Source organism: Paroedura picta, chromosome 12 (genome assembly GCF_049243985.1).
Source record: "Paroedura picta isolate Pp20150507F chromosome 12, Ppicta_v3.0, whole genome shotgun sequence".
NCBI classification, from domain to species: domain Eukaryota; kingdom Metazoa; phylum Chordata; class Lepidosauria; order Squamata; family Gekkonidae; genus Paroedura; species Paroedura picta.
The window spans coordinates 24,370,965-24,390,839 of record NC_135380.1 but is presented as its reverse complement, the minus strand read 5'-3'; the positions used below and the strand labels follow the sequence as shown (position 1 = coordinate 24,390,839).

The 19,875-nt window shown below is 45.1% G+C and overlaps 1 protein-coding gene across 5 annotated transcripts in view; it reads left to right on the top strand.

Moving 5' to 3' along the window:
- Positions 1–19,875, top strand: part of KCNIP3 (potassium voltage-gated channel interacting protein 3) — a 90,667-nt gene that overhangs the window by 66,711 nt on the left and 4,081 nt on the right. For all 5 annotated transcript variants that reach the window (XM_077305008.1, XM_077305006.1, XM_077305011.1 and 2 more), the window contains 3 exons: positions 12,910–13,034; positions 17,091–17,160; positions 18,981–19,051. In XM_077305008.1, coding sequence (XP_077161123.1) covers positions 12,910–13,034; positions 17,091–17,160; positions 18,981–19,051 — 266 coding nt within the window. The remainder of the gene's footprint in view (positions 1–12,909; positions 13,035–17,090; positions 17,161–18,980; positions 19,052–19,875) is intronic.

Below are 19,875 nucleotides of genomic sequence, written 5' to 3'. Positions count from 1 at the left end.
TCACAGCAACCCTGTAAAGTACGGCAGTTCAATCATCCTGTTCAAACCAGAGAATAAACCTGCTGAGAGGACAGTGTTTTCCCTAAGCCCATCTAGTGAGATTGTCGCCCACCAAGATTTGAACTCACCCCGTGCCAGGAGCAAGCCAAGGGTGCCTTTCGGTAGAGTCCCCATATCTCCCTGGAAATCTCTGCAGGTATAGCCATCCAGCCTTTCCTCACCTCGGTAACAATGTGGAGGCAGAGGTCTCAAAGTCATTTTTGCGGCTGATAATAAAATATTAACCAAGGAGCTGAACCTGCTTGTTGGAGTCTTACCTCAAGAAATTGGATCCCTTCCCAAAACCCTTCAAGGACATTGTGTGATGGCCAGTATCTCCCCTGCCTCTGTTAAACTTCTATGTCTTTTTGTCTTGCTGCACCATGGCAAAAGCCCAGCAAGACTTAAAAGGAGGAGAAAGAGGGGTAGTGGGAGAAAGCCCAGAGAGCAGAGCCTCACCCCCCAATTCTCCCATCCCCAGGCTGCTCTGAATGGCAGCAGGGAGGGGGGGCCAGCGTCAGAGTCTGAGGCTCCCTGATGGAGCACCCTCCTGCTGAGCCAGAGGTTTGGGTGACAGATCAGTCTGGGTTTAGTGCTGTGCCTGCTGCTGTTAGTCCTATTTTTAAAATACGCTCACGTTTGCTGCATCATGTCCCAGCCTTGCTATGACCTTGTTGAAGGGGACAAGATCAGGCTGCATCTCAGCTTCTAGTAAAAAAAAAACAAACTACTGGACGGAGATGACCCTACCATTGAGGTGAGGTGCAACAGCCAAGACTTGGATCCCTTTCAGGTGACAGGACAAGAGGCAGAAATTTGACCTGCGAGGAAAAAAAGAAAAAAGGATTGCCAATGATCTATCTAACTAGCTCAGAACACTAACAGTGGTTGGCTTGATGTCCTCCAGGAAGCTATTGTTCATCTCCTATGATTGGCTCTTGTGGTCCTTTCTTGCATGCCCAAGGAAATGCCAATCACCACTTTGGGGTCAGGAGGTGAATTTCCTCCAGGCCTGACTGGCCAGGGATTCTGGGTTTTTTTTTGGCGGGGGGGGGGGATCATCTGGGCATGGAATTGGTGTCACTGTGGGTGTGCAGGTAGTTGTAAATTTCCTGCATTCTGTAGGGAGTTGGACTAGGTGACCTTGTAAGTCCTTTCCAATTCTATGATTCTATGAATCAGTTCCTTTGAGTGTGCTTGAATTAATGCATTATTTTAAATGAACCCACATGCTTCTCTTGGTCAACTGTGTCCTAGCAATCTGTCTTGCATATATATAAGACAAGGTACACTGAGTATAGTTAGTTCACTCTTAGCTTAGGCCTTTTTTAGCCTAGCTCATTGTACAAGTGTTCAGCCTACTGCAAAGGGTCCCTGGAACCTAAGAAGAGGTCCTAAAAGGATTGTGCCCCCCCCAAAAAAAAGGGTTGACAATGGCTGATTTAAGGTCCTAGGCTTTATTGAACCCCATCTCCCAGTATCTTCCCTGTGCCACAAACTGGACCAAAGTTTTTCCTTCAACAGTGGTACAGTGGGAATTGTTAAAAACTTCAATATGCTAATAACCCCTACATATTTCATCCTGAGCTTCCTCAGGGGGAGCTTTACATCTGTCAAAAAACAAAAGAAGAAAGGTTAGCAAATGTCTTTTAACTGTTTCTTGTGATTATTTTTTAAAGAAATGTATCAAAACAACAATCAAACCCTGTTTGACAAGCAAAAACATCTGAGCATGTACAAAGGACACTTAATTACCAAGAACCTCCAAAAAATAGTGCTAGGAACTTAGAATGATGTTATAACAATTATTGCAGGCATGTAAAAACAGGAGAGCTCCAAAGCTATTTATTTCAAAAATGATTGAGTGAATAATACTCTTAACAAATAGTTACAAGAAATAGTGAAAAGAAATTTGTTACCCTTTTTCTGTCCTTTTTCTTTTTGAAATATGCATAGATCCCCCTGAGAAAGCTCAGTGCGAAATGTGTAGGGGTATTTACATCCTGGAATAAAACTCTCTTCCATTGTTTTTTCTTCATCTCTTTGTTCTTCAGGCAGCCTTATCCTTGCGGTGCCCTGCCTTGGGACTAGTCACCTGGTAGCAGACAGGTTGTGGGCTTTTTCCATGGGTGGGCCAGTTCCTTGAACTGGTTTACCAGGGTTGGTGTGGAGGGTACCTTCACTTTCTGCATTCAGGAAGGCCCGGAATAAAGTTTCATCTCAGAGAGTATTTGCTGAAAGGCGGACATTCCAACAGATCCGGCTGTGCCTTTCAGTGGCGTATTCTTTTGGCCTTGTCACTGGAGTGTTAACAGTGATTCAGATGTTTTTGGCCCTGGCTGTTGTTTTGTGATCAGCCTTGAGTCTAAGGAGATGAGGTGCTTAAATGCACAAATAGATAAAATAACTTGCATAACTCAGTTTGGCATTTCTTGGTACAGAGTGTCGAATTTTAAAAGTGGAATTATGGGTGGAGGAAGAAGATGAGCAAGGCTGAGAATCCTCTCCGAGCCTGGGGGCCAAGCTATACATTGCAATTTGTCATGTGTAAGTCCTGGGTTCCTGCCATGTACTGGCTTGTCGGCTTCTCATGTCAGGTTACAGAGTTTCTCTCTGCTTTCCAAAGTTAACAAGGAGAGAAGAGGTTTCAGAATTCCAGGGTTGTTCAGTTTGAAGTCAGCTTCCCAAAAATCAATCAAAGCAGTGTTGGCAGTTCAGCATCAGAGGTACAGGCTGCAGCCATACCCATAAGTGTCCCTTGGGAGACTTTATAGCCGCACACCCAGCTTCTCAGGAACAGTCCTGCAGAGACTCATCTTCACTATCAACAGGCAGCTGGCATCAAGCCAGGAGACATACACTTTACTGCTTAGCTTGTACATCTGTCCTCAACCTTCCCAAGGTGCAGATCAGGGGTAGTCAAACTGTGGCCCTCCAGATGTCCATGGACTACAATTCCCATGAGCCCCTGCCAGCATTCACTGGCAGGGCCTCATGGGAATTGTAGTCCATGGACATCTGGAGGGCCACAGTTTGACTACCCCTGGTGCAGATGATCCTGGAGGGCTGGGGGCAGTCAATTGACTTTTGCCTGCTGCATTGGAGCTGGAGGCTGGAGGTGATTTTGATTCTTGGCTGCAAGTCCAGATGCATGCCTGCATCTCCTTTCCCTGCTGGTCATCTTCTGCTATTTCTGGGCTGGCTGTATGGGGTCCCTCAGAGGAGGAGGAGGAGTCCTCACAGTTGCTGATCCCTGGCTGATCTGTGACATGCTACCTGATTTTGACATTTGTCAAGAGCGGGGGGGGGGGGACTTCTCAAAGTGTGTGGGCCCTGATTCAGATCAGAACCATGGTACCTGGGGGAACATTTTGAGTTTTCTCCCTGATTCTGTTTTCTGGAGCTGAAACAGTCTGGGGGTGCTTCTACCATCAGTGCACGTGCAGTCCCACAATGGGACTAATACCCCTCCCCACAGGCACCTTTGCATCAGGCAAATGGCTCATGTGAAGGCTGGAGCCCTTCCTCTATCCCCGCCCCCATATGGTCCAGCAGAAGATGGAAAAGGCAGGGACTTGCATTTGAAGGAAGAAAAAGAACTGGGTTTTTTGGTACCCTGTTTTTTAGTACCCAAGGGAGTCCCTTCCTCTCCCCAGAACAGACTCCCTGTGAGATAGGTGAGGCCGAGAGAGCTCTAAGAGGACTGTGACTGGCCCAAGGACACCCAGCAGGCTGCATGTGGAGGAGTGGAGAATCAAACCTGGGTTTTTGTTACTGTGTGACACAGAGTGTTGGACTAGATGGGCTGTTGGCCTGATCCAGTATGGCTTCTCGTGTCCTCACATTCTACCTGGGGCTCACCTTGAAGAATGTTTGAAAGCTGCAGCTAGTGAAAAACGCTGGTTGGGGCCATCTATCAGGAGCCTGTGACCTCAGTCTACTGCCATGTGCTTTCAGGTCTCCCGTGTTCTGCACTAGGCTGCTGGCTGCAAGGAACATGGTCTTCTCAAGAGCCTGTGTGTGTGTGTGTGTGGAATCTGTTCTTCCAAGAAGCCAGCAGGACTTGTGCTCTCTGAGCCATTTAAACAGATGTAGATGCTGAAAAAGAGCTGTTGATGGATCGGTTTGACTTAATTGAGTTTTTGGATGGCTGCTGATTGTTATATTGTGCTTATTGATCTTTTACTGTGCAGGGTATATTGTCTTTAAGCACTTTGAGGGCCCTTCTGCACTGTAAGATGGGACAAATAGTATTTAATGATCAACTAAGTAAAAAATATTGTGGCCTCCTCCTCCTCCTCAAAAAGAACTGCATGTCCAGAGGTTCTGGAAGGCAGCAGATCGCAGATGATTCCTCACAGGTTGGTCTTATTGTCAATTTGTCTTTCACCATCTAGTCTGCTGAGACAGGTTCAAACCAACAGCAACTCCTAAGCAATGTTACACCTTCCTAAACCCATTGTTTTCTCTTAGGATTGTACTGACAGTCTCTTAGCTACTAGACCTACACCAGTTTCAACAATATAATCTTCTTTGTTAGACCATTTACTCCCATTTTATGGCTGGGAAGTGGGGACTAAAACCTGGTGTTTTGGCCCTGGCCTCCAAGTGAACGAGACCCCAGTTTTGTTAAGCATCTGGGAAAGTCAGGAGCCGGAGCTTTCCCCCTTCTGCTGTAAAGTCAAGGTTGTCACTCTTTCTCTGGCACCGTCAGTGGTAATAAAAGTTAGAACTTCAGTAAGCAATTTTGTTCACAGTGCATGAGATGCATTAGGAGGCCCTTGCTCGCTCTCTCACGGCTGGGTTGATCTTGCAGACGTAGCAGAAGTAATGGGTAAGAAAGGCTTAATCATCCACAAAAGTCTTTCCTTAGGACCTTGAGTCAAGGTAGATTCCCCTCCGTGGATACAAATAATGACTGCAGAAGAACAATTCTGAGTGTGTCCTTCATTGGTCCTAGAGATCTTTGGAAAGCTCTCAGGTTTGTTCCATCATAGACCGTGGACTATCCTCTTATTTTCTTATCTCATTCACCTTATCCTTCTAAGGCAAGCCACCTAAAGCAGCATGACTTGAAAGCTTTCACAGGATAATGGAGTCCAGTGGTCTATGCATGGGTCCAGGGTGGTCTGCAACCCAATTGAATGATACTTCCTGTCAGAGTAGAGGGTAACATACATCAACCCATGAAATTGCTTTATATCAAAAATCAGACTACTGGTGGTCTATTATGGTCAGACTGGTTGGAGCTCCCCAGGGTCTCAAATACAGGTTTTTCATGTCACCTACTTCCTGATCATTTCAACTGGAGATGCTGGGTATTTTGCCTGGGACCTTCTGTGTGCTACTGAGATGATCTACCTCTGAGCTATGCCCCCTGCCCCCAAGGTATTCTGGTTGTTCTCCCTTGCACATAATTGTTCATGACTCACACTTGTTCCCTAATTTTGGAGTCTCAACTCCTGTATCTTCTTTCTTAGTTAGGTTCTTAGTTGCTTCTCTGGGATATGTTCCACTATTTCCAATTGGACATCTATAGAAGTTGTCATAGCAAATATTCAACACAAAGTATAACAGAAAAGTATAGAAGAATTTTGGTAGGCTAGTAACATTACTGGACTCATAACTTATGTAAAGGTTGCATTCTGCATTACTAAATGAGCTTTATTTATTTGGGATATTTCTACGCCACCCAGCCAGGGGACTCAAGGAAATTAGGGCCTCTGCTGCTATAGGGCACTTGTCTTGGAATCCCTTTGTCAAATTTTAGGCTGGCCAGGTCAATTGAGGCAGCAAATAATAGTTAGCAGCTGCAGGTAGCAGATATCAGTTTGTGGCAAATTCCACAAACAGCTGCAAGATCTGCAGCACCAGGGACAGCTCCACAGAAGGAAGCTGTGTTGCACAGACCTGATGTCAACTGGATTTTTATATATCCTGAAATGGTTAATGGCCATCCCTTCATGTTTGTTATCATCTGGTATTCTGTGGTCTACTGCCCCTGTATATGGAGGTTCTGTTTGGCTTCCCTGTATCATATCATTGATAGACCGTGAATGTGTCTCATCCCTTTTAATAACAGAAGCGATCACCTCAACTTGTAGTGTTTGTCAAGAATCATTACCTCAGAAGGCAAGCTCAGCTGGGGCCCCCAGCCCACCCTGAAGGCTCTGCTCCCGGTTTCCCAGAAGTTCATAGAAAAGGTGAAGGCTGCTGATAGACAGGCCAGCATGGTTGAACTAGGCTCTGGGGGACCCAGGTTTGAACCCCCACCCTGCTATGCAAGCTCTCTGGGTGGCTGTGGGCCAGTTGCATCCTCTTGGCCTAACTTATGTCACTGGGTTGCTGTGAGGATAATATGGAGGTGGGGAGAACAATGCAAGCCACTTTAGGTCCCCAAAATAGCTGTTTAAAATGATAACATTAACATAGATTATAGGGTCATAAGGATTACTGAGCTAACATTCAAAATGCTTTGAACTCTGCCTGTCTGCATATTACCATTCAGGCTGCAGGATTTAAGTGATTTTCATGGCCATCTTAAGTCTAGTTACACCCTTCACTTAATTCAGTGTACTTAGAACAGTGCAGTTCTGGGAGGGCTGCACTGCCAACTCAGTCAAATAATTGATGCATTTTATTGATTAAGCAGCGGGGCCCTTTGTGATCAGGGAGCTCAGGAAGGTACTTGTTTCATGTTTTGAAGATGCTAAAACCTGGCTGCGGGGAGGGGGGGGGAGGTCCTGATTTGTGATATCTGCCTAGCTTCTTGTCTTTCTGGTCTTAAATGCAGAGTACCTGCTCATCTTAGCACCAAGGGAAGACACCAAGGCAAGGCATAGGAGACCTTATTTGCAACACTGGAAGTTAACTTAATGTTAGCTCTTGGTTTTGGCATCCCTTCCTGGTAATTAATCAGCAGAGTTTTTATTTACATTTAATTTAACTATTTGAGATTTGGTATCCACACCCTTGTAAGCAAGCAAAAAACTGCTGGATGAATACACATTTTATAAGATCAACAGATCCATCACAGTGTATCCATCTGATCTTTCTCTAGAGCATGGGTAGTCAACCTGTAGTCCTCCAGATGTTCATGGACTACAATTCCCATGAGCCCCTGTCAGCATTTGGTGATCCTGAACTTACTGACCATGTTTTATTTCTGCAGAAGAATCTTTTTCTCCCTGGGCAAAGGGTTGACCATGATCAGGCATTTACTGTGGATATATGCTTAGTAGTTTTTAAAAGACTGGAGAGCTGTAGGTACCCCGCGCAAAAAGATCTAGCTGCAACTTCCCCAGAATGATCCAGTGTCTCCTCTTTGTTAGAAGATGCTCCAAGTCAGTACATACATGTGCAAAATTCCTCAGTTTTCAAGAGAAGATATGAAATTTTTGGCTGGTTGGAACCCAGGCAGAAGGTCCTTGAAAACTGAGCAGATAATGGTATGGTTATCCAGAGGCTCAATAATGACTCTGTACCTTTGGACTATATCTTCTGAAGGGTTCTCTTCTCTCAAAACACAGACTTGCATTTTCACAAGATCTGATTCCAGGTGATGGTGCTTGGATACATAACTACAGCTCTGAGTTACTATAGCTCTGAGTTGGATACATAACTATAGCTCTATAGCTATACATCTGTATAAAAGGTTTTTAAAAATTATTTTCAGTTCAGACTCTACTCAAATTAGTGAGACAATAATTCACAGTGAGACAATAATTCACAGTCAATCAGGCTTTCTCAAACAGAATTTCGTGAAACTCTGAGGCTTCTTGACAGCCCTGGGGTTCTTGACAGCCCTGGAAGGATTTCCTGAATGGGTGGGAGTTAATTAATTTTAATATATTGTTTAAATATGCTAAACATTTAATAGATAATATAACCATATATGATTATGTCCACCTGCCCACTCCTTCCCACAATGGCCAAAAATGGGCTTGGAAGGGCTGGGAAGGGGAGGGACCTTAGCTGGGTGTGTCTACACGTATGCTTCCCAACCATATTCTGCACGGTCGTACCACTTTTGGGGGTTCTCAAAGCCTGAAGAATGTTTCAGGGATTTCTCAATGGTAAAAAAGTTAGGAAAGGCTGGAATAGATTCTAGCTCAGAAATACTACAGGAAATCGGCCTGACATAAATGTTTCAGGCACAAGATTAAAAAAAAAAACTAACCAACATTTTAAGAGATGTGCTTAGGAAATTACTGTACAGAGAATTTTGTCCCCTGGCAGCACTTACTTCTTACATTAAAAGCATTGAGAAATGTTTTCTCTTGCTTCATCAACATTTCCAGTATTTTTCTCTTAGTATTTTTCCTGGACCCCCGCAGCATGAAAGTTACTTTGTCAGCATGACAAGATATATCGATACTGCCAAATTATATTAGAAGAATCATACCTTCAAATAAAGGAGAAGAGGAAGTATTTACATACTACCACCTCTTGTGGCTTTTATGGTTTAGAATTTGCTACAACTTTAAAATTAATCTGTTTTTAATGTTGTTCTGTCATTAACCCTTGCATTTAATGTACTTTGAATTAAGTTAGGATTGCAGTAGCCTTTGGCCACATGAAATGAATTGTATTAATATTACATTTATGTTAATATTTCCATAAGTGTTTGGATGGAGGGTATATGAATCCAGGCCTTCCAAACCTAAGACTGATATTCATTCATAGTCTTCATGGACTGTTCATATCTGGGAGGCTTTGTCCATATTAAGTAGAAGATTTATTATGGAGGGAGTTTACTAAAGTTCTCTGCAAAATGGTTTGACCCCAAAACTAACCTGAATCAGTCCTACCTTCACTTTTAAAAACAGGTATGGAGTTGAAGTGGTGCAGAGTGATAAGGCAGCAGACATGCAGTCTGAAAGCTCTGCCCATGAGGCTGGGAGTTCAATCCCAGCAGCCAGCTCAAGGTTGACTCAGCCTTCCATCCTTCCGAGGTCGGTAAAATGAGTACCCAGCTTGCTGGGGGGTAAACGGTAATGACTGGGGAAGGCACTGGCAAACCACCCCGTATTGAGTCTGCCATGAAAACGCTAGAGGGCGTCACCTCAAGGGTCAGACATGTCCCGGTGCTTGCACAGGGGATACCTTTACCTTTATGGAGTTGAAGCTGGGGGTGGGGGAGGTCAGCCTTCTGGAAACATCAAAGGAAAAAAGCAAATATACTTTAAGCAACAATTTTTAAAGTTACACCCTTCTAGTCCGTTTCAGTCAGTGAACTTAGAAGGGTGCAATTCTGCTTCGGACAGCAGTGCATAGAGGTGAAATATTAAAATAATGTGAGTTGATCTCTGTGGTTATTGCGTGACCTCAACCGTTGTGTTGTCCGTGTCATTAAAATGCATCCATGAAATGCTTTTCTGTTCCCAGCACACAAGGGCGGTATGAGAAAGCAAACTGAAAACAGAGTAAAACTGATAGTCTGGGCAGAAGAGAAACACATCATTACTCAGTAACGAGAATACTAAAAAGATGAGCTGTCCTTCTTCAGGGAAGCTCTCTCATCGCAGCCCACTTTCAATTACACAGCGGAAGGCTTATCAAGATAGCATATGCAGATGTTTTAAGCCCCACACATTTTGCCCCATTTTGATGTGGCGAACAACAGGAAGGCCCTGTCAAATTCATTCACACAAACAACCTATTCAAGGGAGAAGGTAGATTTGAATTTCAGTGGTACTGGATGAAGAGAGTTATAGCTCTCCAAAGCCTTATACCCACCCCCAAAACCTGTTGGTCTGTAAGGTGCAACTGGACCTTGGTATTTGGCAAAGTCAGCTTTGACTCCTGAATGCTTATACCAGGGGTAGTCAAACTGCGGCCCTCCAGATGTCCATGGACTACAATTCCCAGAAGCCCCTGCCAGCATTCGCTGGCAGGGGCTTCTGGGAATTGTAGTCCATGGACATCTGGAGGGCCGCAGTTTGACTACCCCTGGCTTATACTCTGAAAATCTTATTGGTCTTTAGAGGTGATAACGGACTCGAATCTAACTGTTCCACTGTGGACTAACACGGTGAAACTATTCAAAGGATGTTTGTGCTGGGTGCGTCAGCACATGCTCAGAAGGACCTTGGATCACGGCCCACGTACATAAAATACCCGCTAGTCATCTGAGAATACTGGAGTGTAAATTAGCATACTTTATAGGTCTGTAGCCCATCTGCTCCTGCAGAGTTAATGCTTGCTTAAAAGAGTTCCGCCTTGTTTATTCAGCTCTTCCAGAAGGGACTTCGCAGTCTGCCTGTGTGGACTCTGGAACGTCCTTTCCAGCAGAAGCCACCCCAGTGCTCCAGTGACTTTAAGAAGTTCATCAAGCATTTCTCTCTTTTGTTAAAATAATGAAAACGATCTCGCCTCAGTGCTTAATTTTAGCAAGGACGACGTGGTTAATTGTCCTTATCTTACTGGGGACCAGGGAGTTAGGGAATGTGAGTTGGAGGGGGCTGTTCTGCTAAAGCGTCCCCTTTTGTACAAGGGCATTTTAAACAGTGTCTGTCTCCATGCGTCAGAATGGCTCCAACGCTGTCCTGGGGCCAAAATGGAAGCTGCTTAGGAGAGCGTCTAAGCCTCACACCAGTCTAAGTTGGAGCTAGGCCAGCATGGTTCAGAGGTACACTGGCATATTTAGAGGACTGCCATCATGGTGCCCTGCCAATGTAGTGCTAGTATATACTCCCTGGCACCAGTGTGGCACCACAACATAAGTGCCAGGAATGAGTGGCGTTGATGATATACTGGGGAGCAGGGCTTAGTCAATCGCCCAAACCTTCTTGCCTTGCTGAAGATGTCCTTTCTACTGTCGAGGGCCCTGTGTTACCTGTGGTGGGGTCAGGGTGGCATCAGAGAGAGATGCTGGCGTTATTATGCACTGATGGGCTGCTTCCACCTATGGCTGGCATTTTGGCCTGTGCTTGGTAGGTGCTGGTAGTGTTGCTATGGCCTCCATTGCTGCTGGGATGCCCTCAGTTCCTTGGCTCTTTGGGAGCATTTCTTTTATCTCCCGAGAGAGCATAGGACACTGACTAGCTTCTCTGGTGCTCTGCCAGTGTCAGCCAATGCTCTGGCATCTGGTGTTTAGGAGTGAGACGTTCCTTTCTTTAGCATAAGTCGTATCCCTAAAAAAGGCTTCCCTGGAGCATCTCTGTTCTTGTTTGCTTATGGAGAAGCAAGCCTTGGGGAATACCAGTGAGAAGAAAGTGAGGCATGTTTGTATCAAAGGAGGGGTGAGTTTCACATCCTTCCCTGTGCCCTGATGTATGGAGCCTCTGCACAATGATTCAACCATGGAGAAAAGGCACTCTGTACCTGCTCAGGAGCATCTCACAAATTAACCCTTGGCCCTGGCACAGGAACAGAGTGTGAAGGCATTGGGGCGGGGAGGCCTTATCCTGAAGCCAGGTGAGGTGCTGGCCTAAAGACTGGGCTTGTCATTAGGGGCAGGAGAGCAGGAGGTCACCTGATCTGATACAGATAGGTCTCTTGGACAAGCCCTGCTGAAATCAGCAAGAGAGCAAGAAGTAACTCTTGCCAAACTATGATGTATTAGTTTGGTGATAATTGTGATAAATGCTCACTTTTCACTAGCATGGCTACACAAATTATAATTCTATACAAGGAGGTATATAATTCCTGGAATGCCAGAATGCCCCCAAAGCAACAAATGTTGTTTCAAATACAACTAAACTAAATACTATAACTTCTGTAATTTTATAGCAACTAGAAAAGGCAATACTTGTTTTTCAGAGACAGTTGTGTAGCAGGGACACCTACCTACCAGAATGGAGGGAGGGGTTGTACACTCCGATTCTCATGCCTGACTTTGCTTTTTGGTCTTTACTATACATTGCATTAAGAGCCTCTTGTGGTACAGAGTGGTAAGGCAGCGACATGCTGTCTGAAGCTGTCTGCCCATGAGGTTGGGAGTTCGATCCCAGCAGCCGGCTCATGGTTGACTCAGCCTTCCATCCTTCCGAGGACGGTAAAATGAGTACCCAGCTTGCTGGGGGGTAAATGGTAATGACTGGGGAAGGCACTGGCAAACTATCCCATATTGAGTCTGCCATGAAAACGCTGGAGGGCGTCACCCCAAGGGTCAGACATGACCCAGTGCTTGCACAGGGGATACCTTTACCTTTACTATACATTGCATTGAAGTATACATAACTGAACTTCCTTTTTTTCCCCTTCTGGGAACGCCTCTTTGAGAGTCAGCGGTTTGGAGCACAGAACTATAAACACACCTATGAATTGGGTAGAGGAAAAGGGACTTGAGAGTTACAATCTGGAGCAGGGACCTGGATGATGGAAGGCATCTGTGCACACAGAATCTCTGTTCTAGCTCATCCTTTTTCTAAACAAAGTTTGGAACCTAGTGGCACCTTTAAGACCAAGGTGTCCACTTTTGTGTGCACACATACTTCTTCAGGTACAAACATGCACACAAGAGCATATACTTTGAATAAAACATTGTTGGTCTTACAGGTGCCACTGAACTCATACTGTTTCCTGCTGCTTCAGACCAGCACAGCTATTCACCTGAAAACTTTTCTAAGGCAGCTTTCACTGAAGAAAAATTAACAGGGCCATCAGAATTCGGTTATGTGTGTTTGCATGTAATATGTCATTTAGCCCTCAGAAGATCCTGAAATCTGTGACCTACATAATGGTATTCCTTCCTTCATGGAATATTTGGACCAGCTAAATTTCATCAGATAATCCGCAGTGAAATGACAATTTACGATATTTGACCAATCACTGGACAAGTATCTCAGTTTTACAAACAGGCAGTCTTGTTCATCCCCTTATAAGTCACCCTGAATTGTCACTGATTTTTTTCTTTTCTTTCCACAGACAGCAGTGACAGTGAGTTTGAACTTTCGACCATCCGGCACCAGCCCGAAGGGCTAGACCAGCTCCAGGCACAGACCAAATTCACCAAGAAAGAACTGCAGTCCCTCTATAGAGGCTTCAAGAACGTGAGTGGGATGACTTGTGATTCCTCCCTTTCACTGCAAATTTCCCTTCAAGATAGGGAAGCTCATGGCACCTTTTCACAGGTTTAGGTTTCCTCATGAGGAGGCAGGAAATGTACAGGTTTTTTTGTACTTTCAGTTGGCTCACAATTATAACATTTGGACAGAGGGGAGCAGGTACAAATTATAGATACTGCTCTGGTTTTCAGGAATCAACCCCCCAATTTTCATAACCCTACGTTTTCAGCATAATTCCATTCTTACTCCTCCACTCTGCTTTGTTTAATTTCCTGATCTCCATTTGTATTGGTGAGGTGTCCCACATTTCATTTCTTATCCCATCTTCCCTTTGTCCAGATGTTACCAAACACTGCACCCTAGAATGACTTGGAAAAGGTCTCCCCAGTCTGTTCCTCAAGGAATTCTGCTCTCCAGTCTGAATGCTTATCATTTAGGCCAGCTGCCTGGCATCTTCCTGAAATGTTTTGGAAAGACAAAGGCTCTAGATCTCAGGAGCCACAGAACTGGCTTAATGCATAATTTGTCAACAGGAAAAAGCAAAACCAGAAGTGATCTCATGCCTCTCTAGGAATCACCAGGAACTCTATAGAGAGTTTTCAGCAATTCCTAGAGAGGGCTGCTGTCACTTTCAGGGGAAACCCAATTTTAAATAATCTTAATAATTTTAACTTTAAATTTAATTGAAGTATGTGATTATGTTTTCTTTGAATGCACTTTGTATGACGTAAATTGCCCTAAGCCCTTGGGAAGGGCAGTATAGAAATTCAATAATAAATAAAATAAAGAAAGAAGGCTGTTCTTCTTTATTGGCCCACTGACACTTAGTGCAGCTGGCAAAGCAAAGAGGACAAGCTCAGGTAAAGGGAAGAAATGTACATAATATAATGTATGACGTATCAGTTACGTTTCCCATGTCCCCTAACCACAATGAAATCACAATGTATAATAGTGGAATGTAAAGAATGATTTGCCAAAAATCCTTTTTGCAGGGGACCAAGTACTGGTGGCATAGATACATTGTTCAAAGACATTTGCAAACCGGGATCATTGCTACATGTAAAAGGGCTCTGAAAATGTGTCTTTTAACAGGTCCCCATTTTGGCGTTATGTACTGACTTTCTTCTTCAGAATTCTCTGTAGCCAGTTGGTCAGTTTCTCAACCACCAGGTGAAGGCTGGAGAACTGGAATTACAACTGAGTTCCAAACTACGAAGTTCCCTGGGAGAAAATGGTGCCCTTGGAGGGAGGACTTTTTGGCATCATACCCCCTTGAGGCCCTGCCCAAGACCTGCCCTGATGAGGCTCCACACTTAAAACTCTAGGAATTTCCCAACCAGGAGCTGGCAACCCTACCAGGAAAGCTGATGGCTGAGCTTTAGGAAAATTTTAGGCAGCCATCCAACATTCAGGCTCACATTGCTTTAATTATTTCTATCGTGCAATCTGTTCTTGGCGCTTACAGACCACTGGGATAATGGCATGAAGTGTATTGTTTCCCCAGCTCATTTTATTCCATTTCTTGCTCCAACTTCAACTCTGCTCTGACCATCAGGGACCATCCCAGGACTGATTGATGAATCAATCATCTTTGCTTTTAGAGCGACTGTTCCACATTGCAACTTCTTTAATACTGCTGAATGGAGGATATTTGGCACCCCAGCTCTGAATGCATTAAGCTGGGATTCAGCAAAGCCACTTTTTATGAGCAGGAGCTTTAGTACAGTCTTAGGAAAGACTGGCTTTCCTTAGCCAGGAAAGACAGTCCTGCCACTCCGGCCTGACTTAATATCAGGAGACATAGCATTAAGAAGGGACTTTCCCAAATAGAAGAAGAAGAGATGGTTCTTATAAGCCATTTTTCTCTACCTGAAGGAGTCTCAAAGAGGCTTACAGTCGCCTTCCCTTTCCTCTCCCCACAACAGACACCCTGTGAGGTGGGTGAGGCTGAGAGAGCCCTGATATCACTGCTCAGTCAGAACAGCTTTATCAGCGCTGTAGCGAGCCCAAGGTCACCCAGCTAGCCGCATGTAGGGGAGTGTGGAATCATACCCAGCATGCCAGATTAGAAGTCTGCACTCCTAACACTATACCAAACCAGCAGTGGCTAATAGGGCCCTGATTAAGCTAGGGTTGGCAACTCTGGGTTGGGGAATTCAGGGTGGAAAGGGTGATTATGCCTGGTGAAACTTTGCAAATAGGAAGGGCTAAGTCCTTCCCTCTGCCTCATCCATGGCCTTCATCTGAAATAGTTGAACAGAGCATGAATCTATATAGAAACTATTAGTCTGAGAACAAATTCTGATAAATTCCACAATAAAATCAGAGTCCAGTAGCACCTTTAAGACCAACAAAGATTTATTCAAGGTGTGAGCTTTCGAGTGCAAGCACCCTTCGTCAGACTATGATCTTCTTACATGACAGGGAATATAAGAAGATCATAGTCTGACGAAGGGTGCTTGCACTCGAAAACTCACGCCTTGAATAAATCTTTGTTGGTCTTAAAGGTGCTACTGGACTCTGATTTTATTGTGCTACTTCAGAACAACATGGCTACTCATTTGAATCTATCCTTATGAGAAATTCCAGTCACAGTCACACATCTGTTTTGATTTTGACACAACCCCCACAAAGAATAACCCCCTGTTATAAGAATAACTATGCCGCGGACTAAATAAAACAGTAAGGGCTTTAGGGGCAGGATGTGTCCGGGATGAGGAAGGGTCCGGATTGGACCCTTCCTCCAGACAGACAGTCGGAGGGACCAATCGGCAGGCGCTCCGCGGGCGGTGCTAAGATGTGGCATGTCTCCACCACTGAATTCACCTGAATTTAAAATACTAGGAAATATCCCTTCCCCAACAAGCTTCATCCTTGCTGTCCAAAAGCCACAAATATGAAGGCCTTATACATTGCGCTTCTAAAAGGGCTTGTGGAGTTTCTTTTGCAAAATGGGGGTGCTTCATAAGATGAGAACAGGTGCCAAGATCCCCTGTGGGGGGGGGGGTTCCTGTGGTCCAGACTAGGAGGCTGAAGCAGTGTTGTAGATAAAAACAGTCCTGCAAAGGGATTTCCATATTAGTGAGGAAGTGCATTTGGGAGGAGAGAGCAATCGGTCCTCTGATCAGAGTCACAACTTTCCAAGAAGCCCATTGTATCTCTGCTCTGGATTGCACTGAAGCTGTTCTTGGGTGGTCTAGGAAGAGCTGCTAGTTCCCTCGAGAGCAAAGAGCTGACACATCTTGACAGCAGCCACCCTGCCCCCACAACAGAACCAGCAGGGCCTATGGCTCAGGGGCACAGCATCCGCTTGTTGTGCAGAAGGTCCCAGGTTCAATCCCCGGCATCTCCACTTGAAGGATTTGATGGTAGATGTGAAAGACCTCAGCCAGAGACCCTGGAGAGCTGCTGCCAGTCTGAGTTGACAGTGCTGACTTTGATGGACTGATTAAGTATTAGGCTGCCTCATGTGCATGAGCTGGAAGTGGGTTTACTGGCCCTGCTCCTGTTAACACAGAAATTTAGCCGATTGAAGCTCTTCCCATCACTTTATAAATAAATAAGTATATCTTCTTGCCAGGAACAATTTCAGCGTGACAGGCTGCTGTTAAAGGCACAGGAGAAGGGCCATGAACAAAGAGTGTGGCAATGGCAGCAGGAAGGAAAAGCTGAGTTGGTAGACCCAGGAGGGGGGCAGGGAGGTGGCTCTCTGGGTGTGATCTGTTGCACCTCTCTTATAAAACCATTTTGAAGAGGACTAGGAAAAAGCTTCATGCCTGCCTTCCCTAGGACTACCGGAGGCCAGTTGATGGAGAGTGCACGAGCCCAGTGTCCAGCAGGAGGACAGTCCTGTGGTAGCCAGAAATGGTTTGGCGGAGCATGTGGTGCTGAAAGGATGGTTTGGGCCAAGTTTTGGAGGAGCAGAGAAAGGGGATGGGAAATGTCAGGGCTGGGGTCTTTTTTAATTATTCTTTTTAACTGTTCTTCTGAATGTTGAATGCCAAGTGACCAGTGTCTCTGTCTTGCGATTTGCCATGACAGGAATGCCCGAGTGGCTTGGTGGACGAGGATACCTTCAAACTCATCTATTCTCAGTTCTTTCCCCAAGGAGGTGAGTCGTGCAGTTCTCCCGCTCCCTGGGCTGGCTCAGGTGTTGCACACAGACGCACATGCTAGGGCCGCCTGAAGCATTATGGTGCTTGAGATGGTAAATCCAAGGGGTGCCCTAACACAGAGATGCACACAACCCGGGACACAACTTGCATGGAAGGTTTCTTGTGCATGTCCCACTGACAATCATGGGGAGGTTGACTCTTGCATGGCCCTGGTTCATTTTCTTGCAACTTGCAACTTGACAGTTGTGGGGTTGAGCTTCCAAGATGGTGCCATGAATTTTGTATTTCCCTTGCACCCTTAAGCAGTGAGTACACAAGCCCTGTGTCCAGCAGGTGACACAAACAACTTGGCTGTCTGAACTTTGTCCCCCTCCAAATTGCTTTCCCATCTGCCACCCAAACACTCAGCCCCGCCCATCACACAGCTGACCTTGCTTGAAGCCTTGGGACCCAGATTTACAATGAGAAGAATAAACAGGTGCAGAGCATTTCCTTCCACCAGTAAAATACCCGAGCAGTAACCCATTATCTGGAGCTGCTTCACAGTGAGTTCTTGCAGCCCGCTGCTGTTGGCTTTGAAAGCCAGCATCAGCCTCGGCCTTGCTCCCAGAAGCCCTTTGGACTGGAGATAGCAGGGACTGATCCTTGTATCTTCAACAGGACAAGCAGCTCCTCCGCCATTTGCTAAGACCTCTGCCCCATTTCTAAAAGACTTAGGCATACAAATTCATTTCTGGTAGTCTGATGGGGGACCATGCCTGTGGTTTCCAGATTTGAATGGGGGGGGGGGTGGGCTATACATTTTAACATAATATCACCTGTGTCTGAACAAAATTTGAGTCCAGTAGCATTTTTAAGGCCAACCAAGTTTTATTCAAGGTATATGCTTCTGTGTGCTTGCCTACTTCTTGAACCTATGTCCATGGAAGTCATCTGTGTCATTCTGCATGTATCTACAATTAGTTATTTGGGACTAGTTTGAAAGGTACTGCTCATTTGCACAATTCAGCATGTCTCCATTTAAAACTTGTATTTGTAGTCTATGATAGCTTTTGAACTATTGCTTGGTAGATCTGCTGAGGATTCTGTTGGAGAACCTGACCTCAAAAATCTACAAGTACAGAATTCTCAAGTGCAAGGGAAGCACCAACAACCAATTTAATTTGAATCAAAGAGACAGTGTACATTCTTCTTTGCTGGATGGCTCCGGCCTCCCTGATCTCATCAGATCTTAAACAGGATTGACCTTGGTTAGCACTTGGATGAGGGACCCCCAAAGAAATCCAGGGTTGCTATGCAGAGGCAGGCAATGGCAAACCACCTCTGTTGATTTCTTGCCTTGAAAACCCCATTGGGTTGCCATACATTGGCTGTCAAGCTGAGAGCACAAAATTCCTTCTCTTGGTTGATATGTGGGTACCAACTTGAGTTTAAATCCCATCGCTCATGGCTCGGGCCATAAGTCAGTCTCTCTCTCCCGATCTCTCCCAATCTACTGTACTCCACACAGTTGTCATGAAGATCACATGGGGTGTTTCCCATTTCCCATTTAAACTCACCTGAGTTCCTTGGAGAAAGGCAGGTTTCAAATTTCACATTGGCTTCCAGCACTGATCCATTACCATAGGCGGGGCACATAATGTAATGTAATTCTATCCACGTGATTCTATCCTGCAGACATGTGGATTCATATGGGAAGACAACTTATAGGGCAGCAGCTCCCATGCGACTGGGGCAAAATGGGAATAAGGGACCCCCAGTGAGCAGCACTCTCTGACCATTTGCACTCCATCTGCTTCTACCATTCCTTTTCCAGATGCCACCATGTATGCTCATTTCCTGTTCAATGCCTTTGATGTGGACCGGAATGGAGCCATCCGCTTTGAGGTAAATCTCCTCGCCACTCCTGGGGTCGTGGTTCTGTGCCCAGTGCTGATTCTTCTTAACAATGTGGAGGGAGGAATCTAGAGACAGACAATAGGTGAAAGAGGTTCAAGGGAAGCATTGTTTTATTCTCATGTCATGTTTTCTTTATTTTGGGAAATGTATATAAACCTTGATCAAGCAGGTTTTGCAAACAAAACAAAAACCTATCAAACCTGTTCATCAGAGGCAAAAAAACATCAAATTAGCAACCATCCCTCTTTCAAACTGTCTTCAGTACCTGAGGGGGGGGGGAATCACCTTTGTTCTTATGTTGCTAGGATGAATTTCCTTGTGTTGGTTAGCCAGTATTGTTAGCCAGGATTTGACTAGAAGAAGGGGAAGAAGGAGGGAAAGCAGGCCTTCCTGGTTTCCAAATACATTGGAAACAGCAATAATAGTAGTATTCAGTAGTCCTTGCCTACAGAGTGCCAGTGGGATTGTAGTTAAAAATTTAAACCAGTGGAATTGTCATGACTTCCTCCAAAGAAAGGAAGTACCCTTGGATCAGCATGCTGGGCCTTGGGGCAAATGGACCACTGGAGTTCACCTGTAGAGGGACCACTGGAGCTCACCTGTAGAGGCACATTTGATAAAATAGTAGTTGGGTGCATACATTCTACATCCTACGAGACACATGAGAATACCCTCAGGCTGAGAGAGGGCTTCAATAAGGGTGGCACTTTGAAGAATAAATATTTTAATTGGGGTGCTCCAAGAGATATATTTGGATACATTTTATAAGTGTGGGAGCTCCTTCATTCATATTGTTACCCACTTAATAGTCC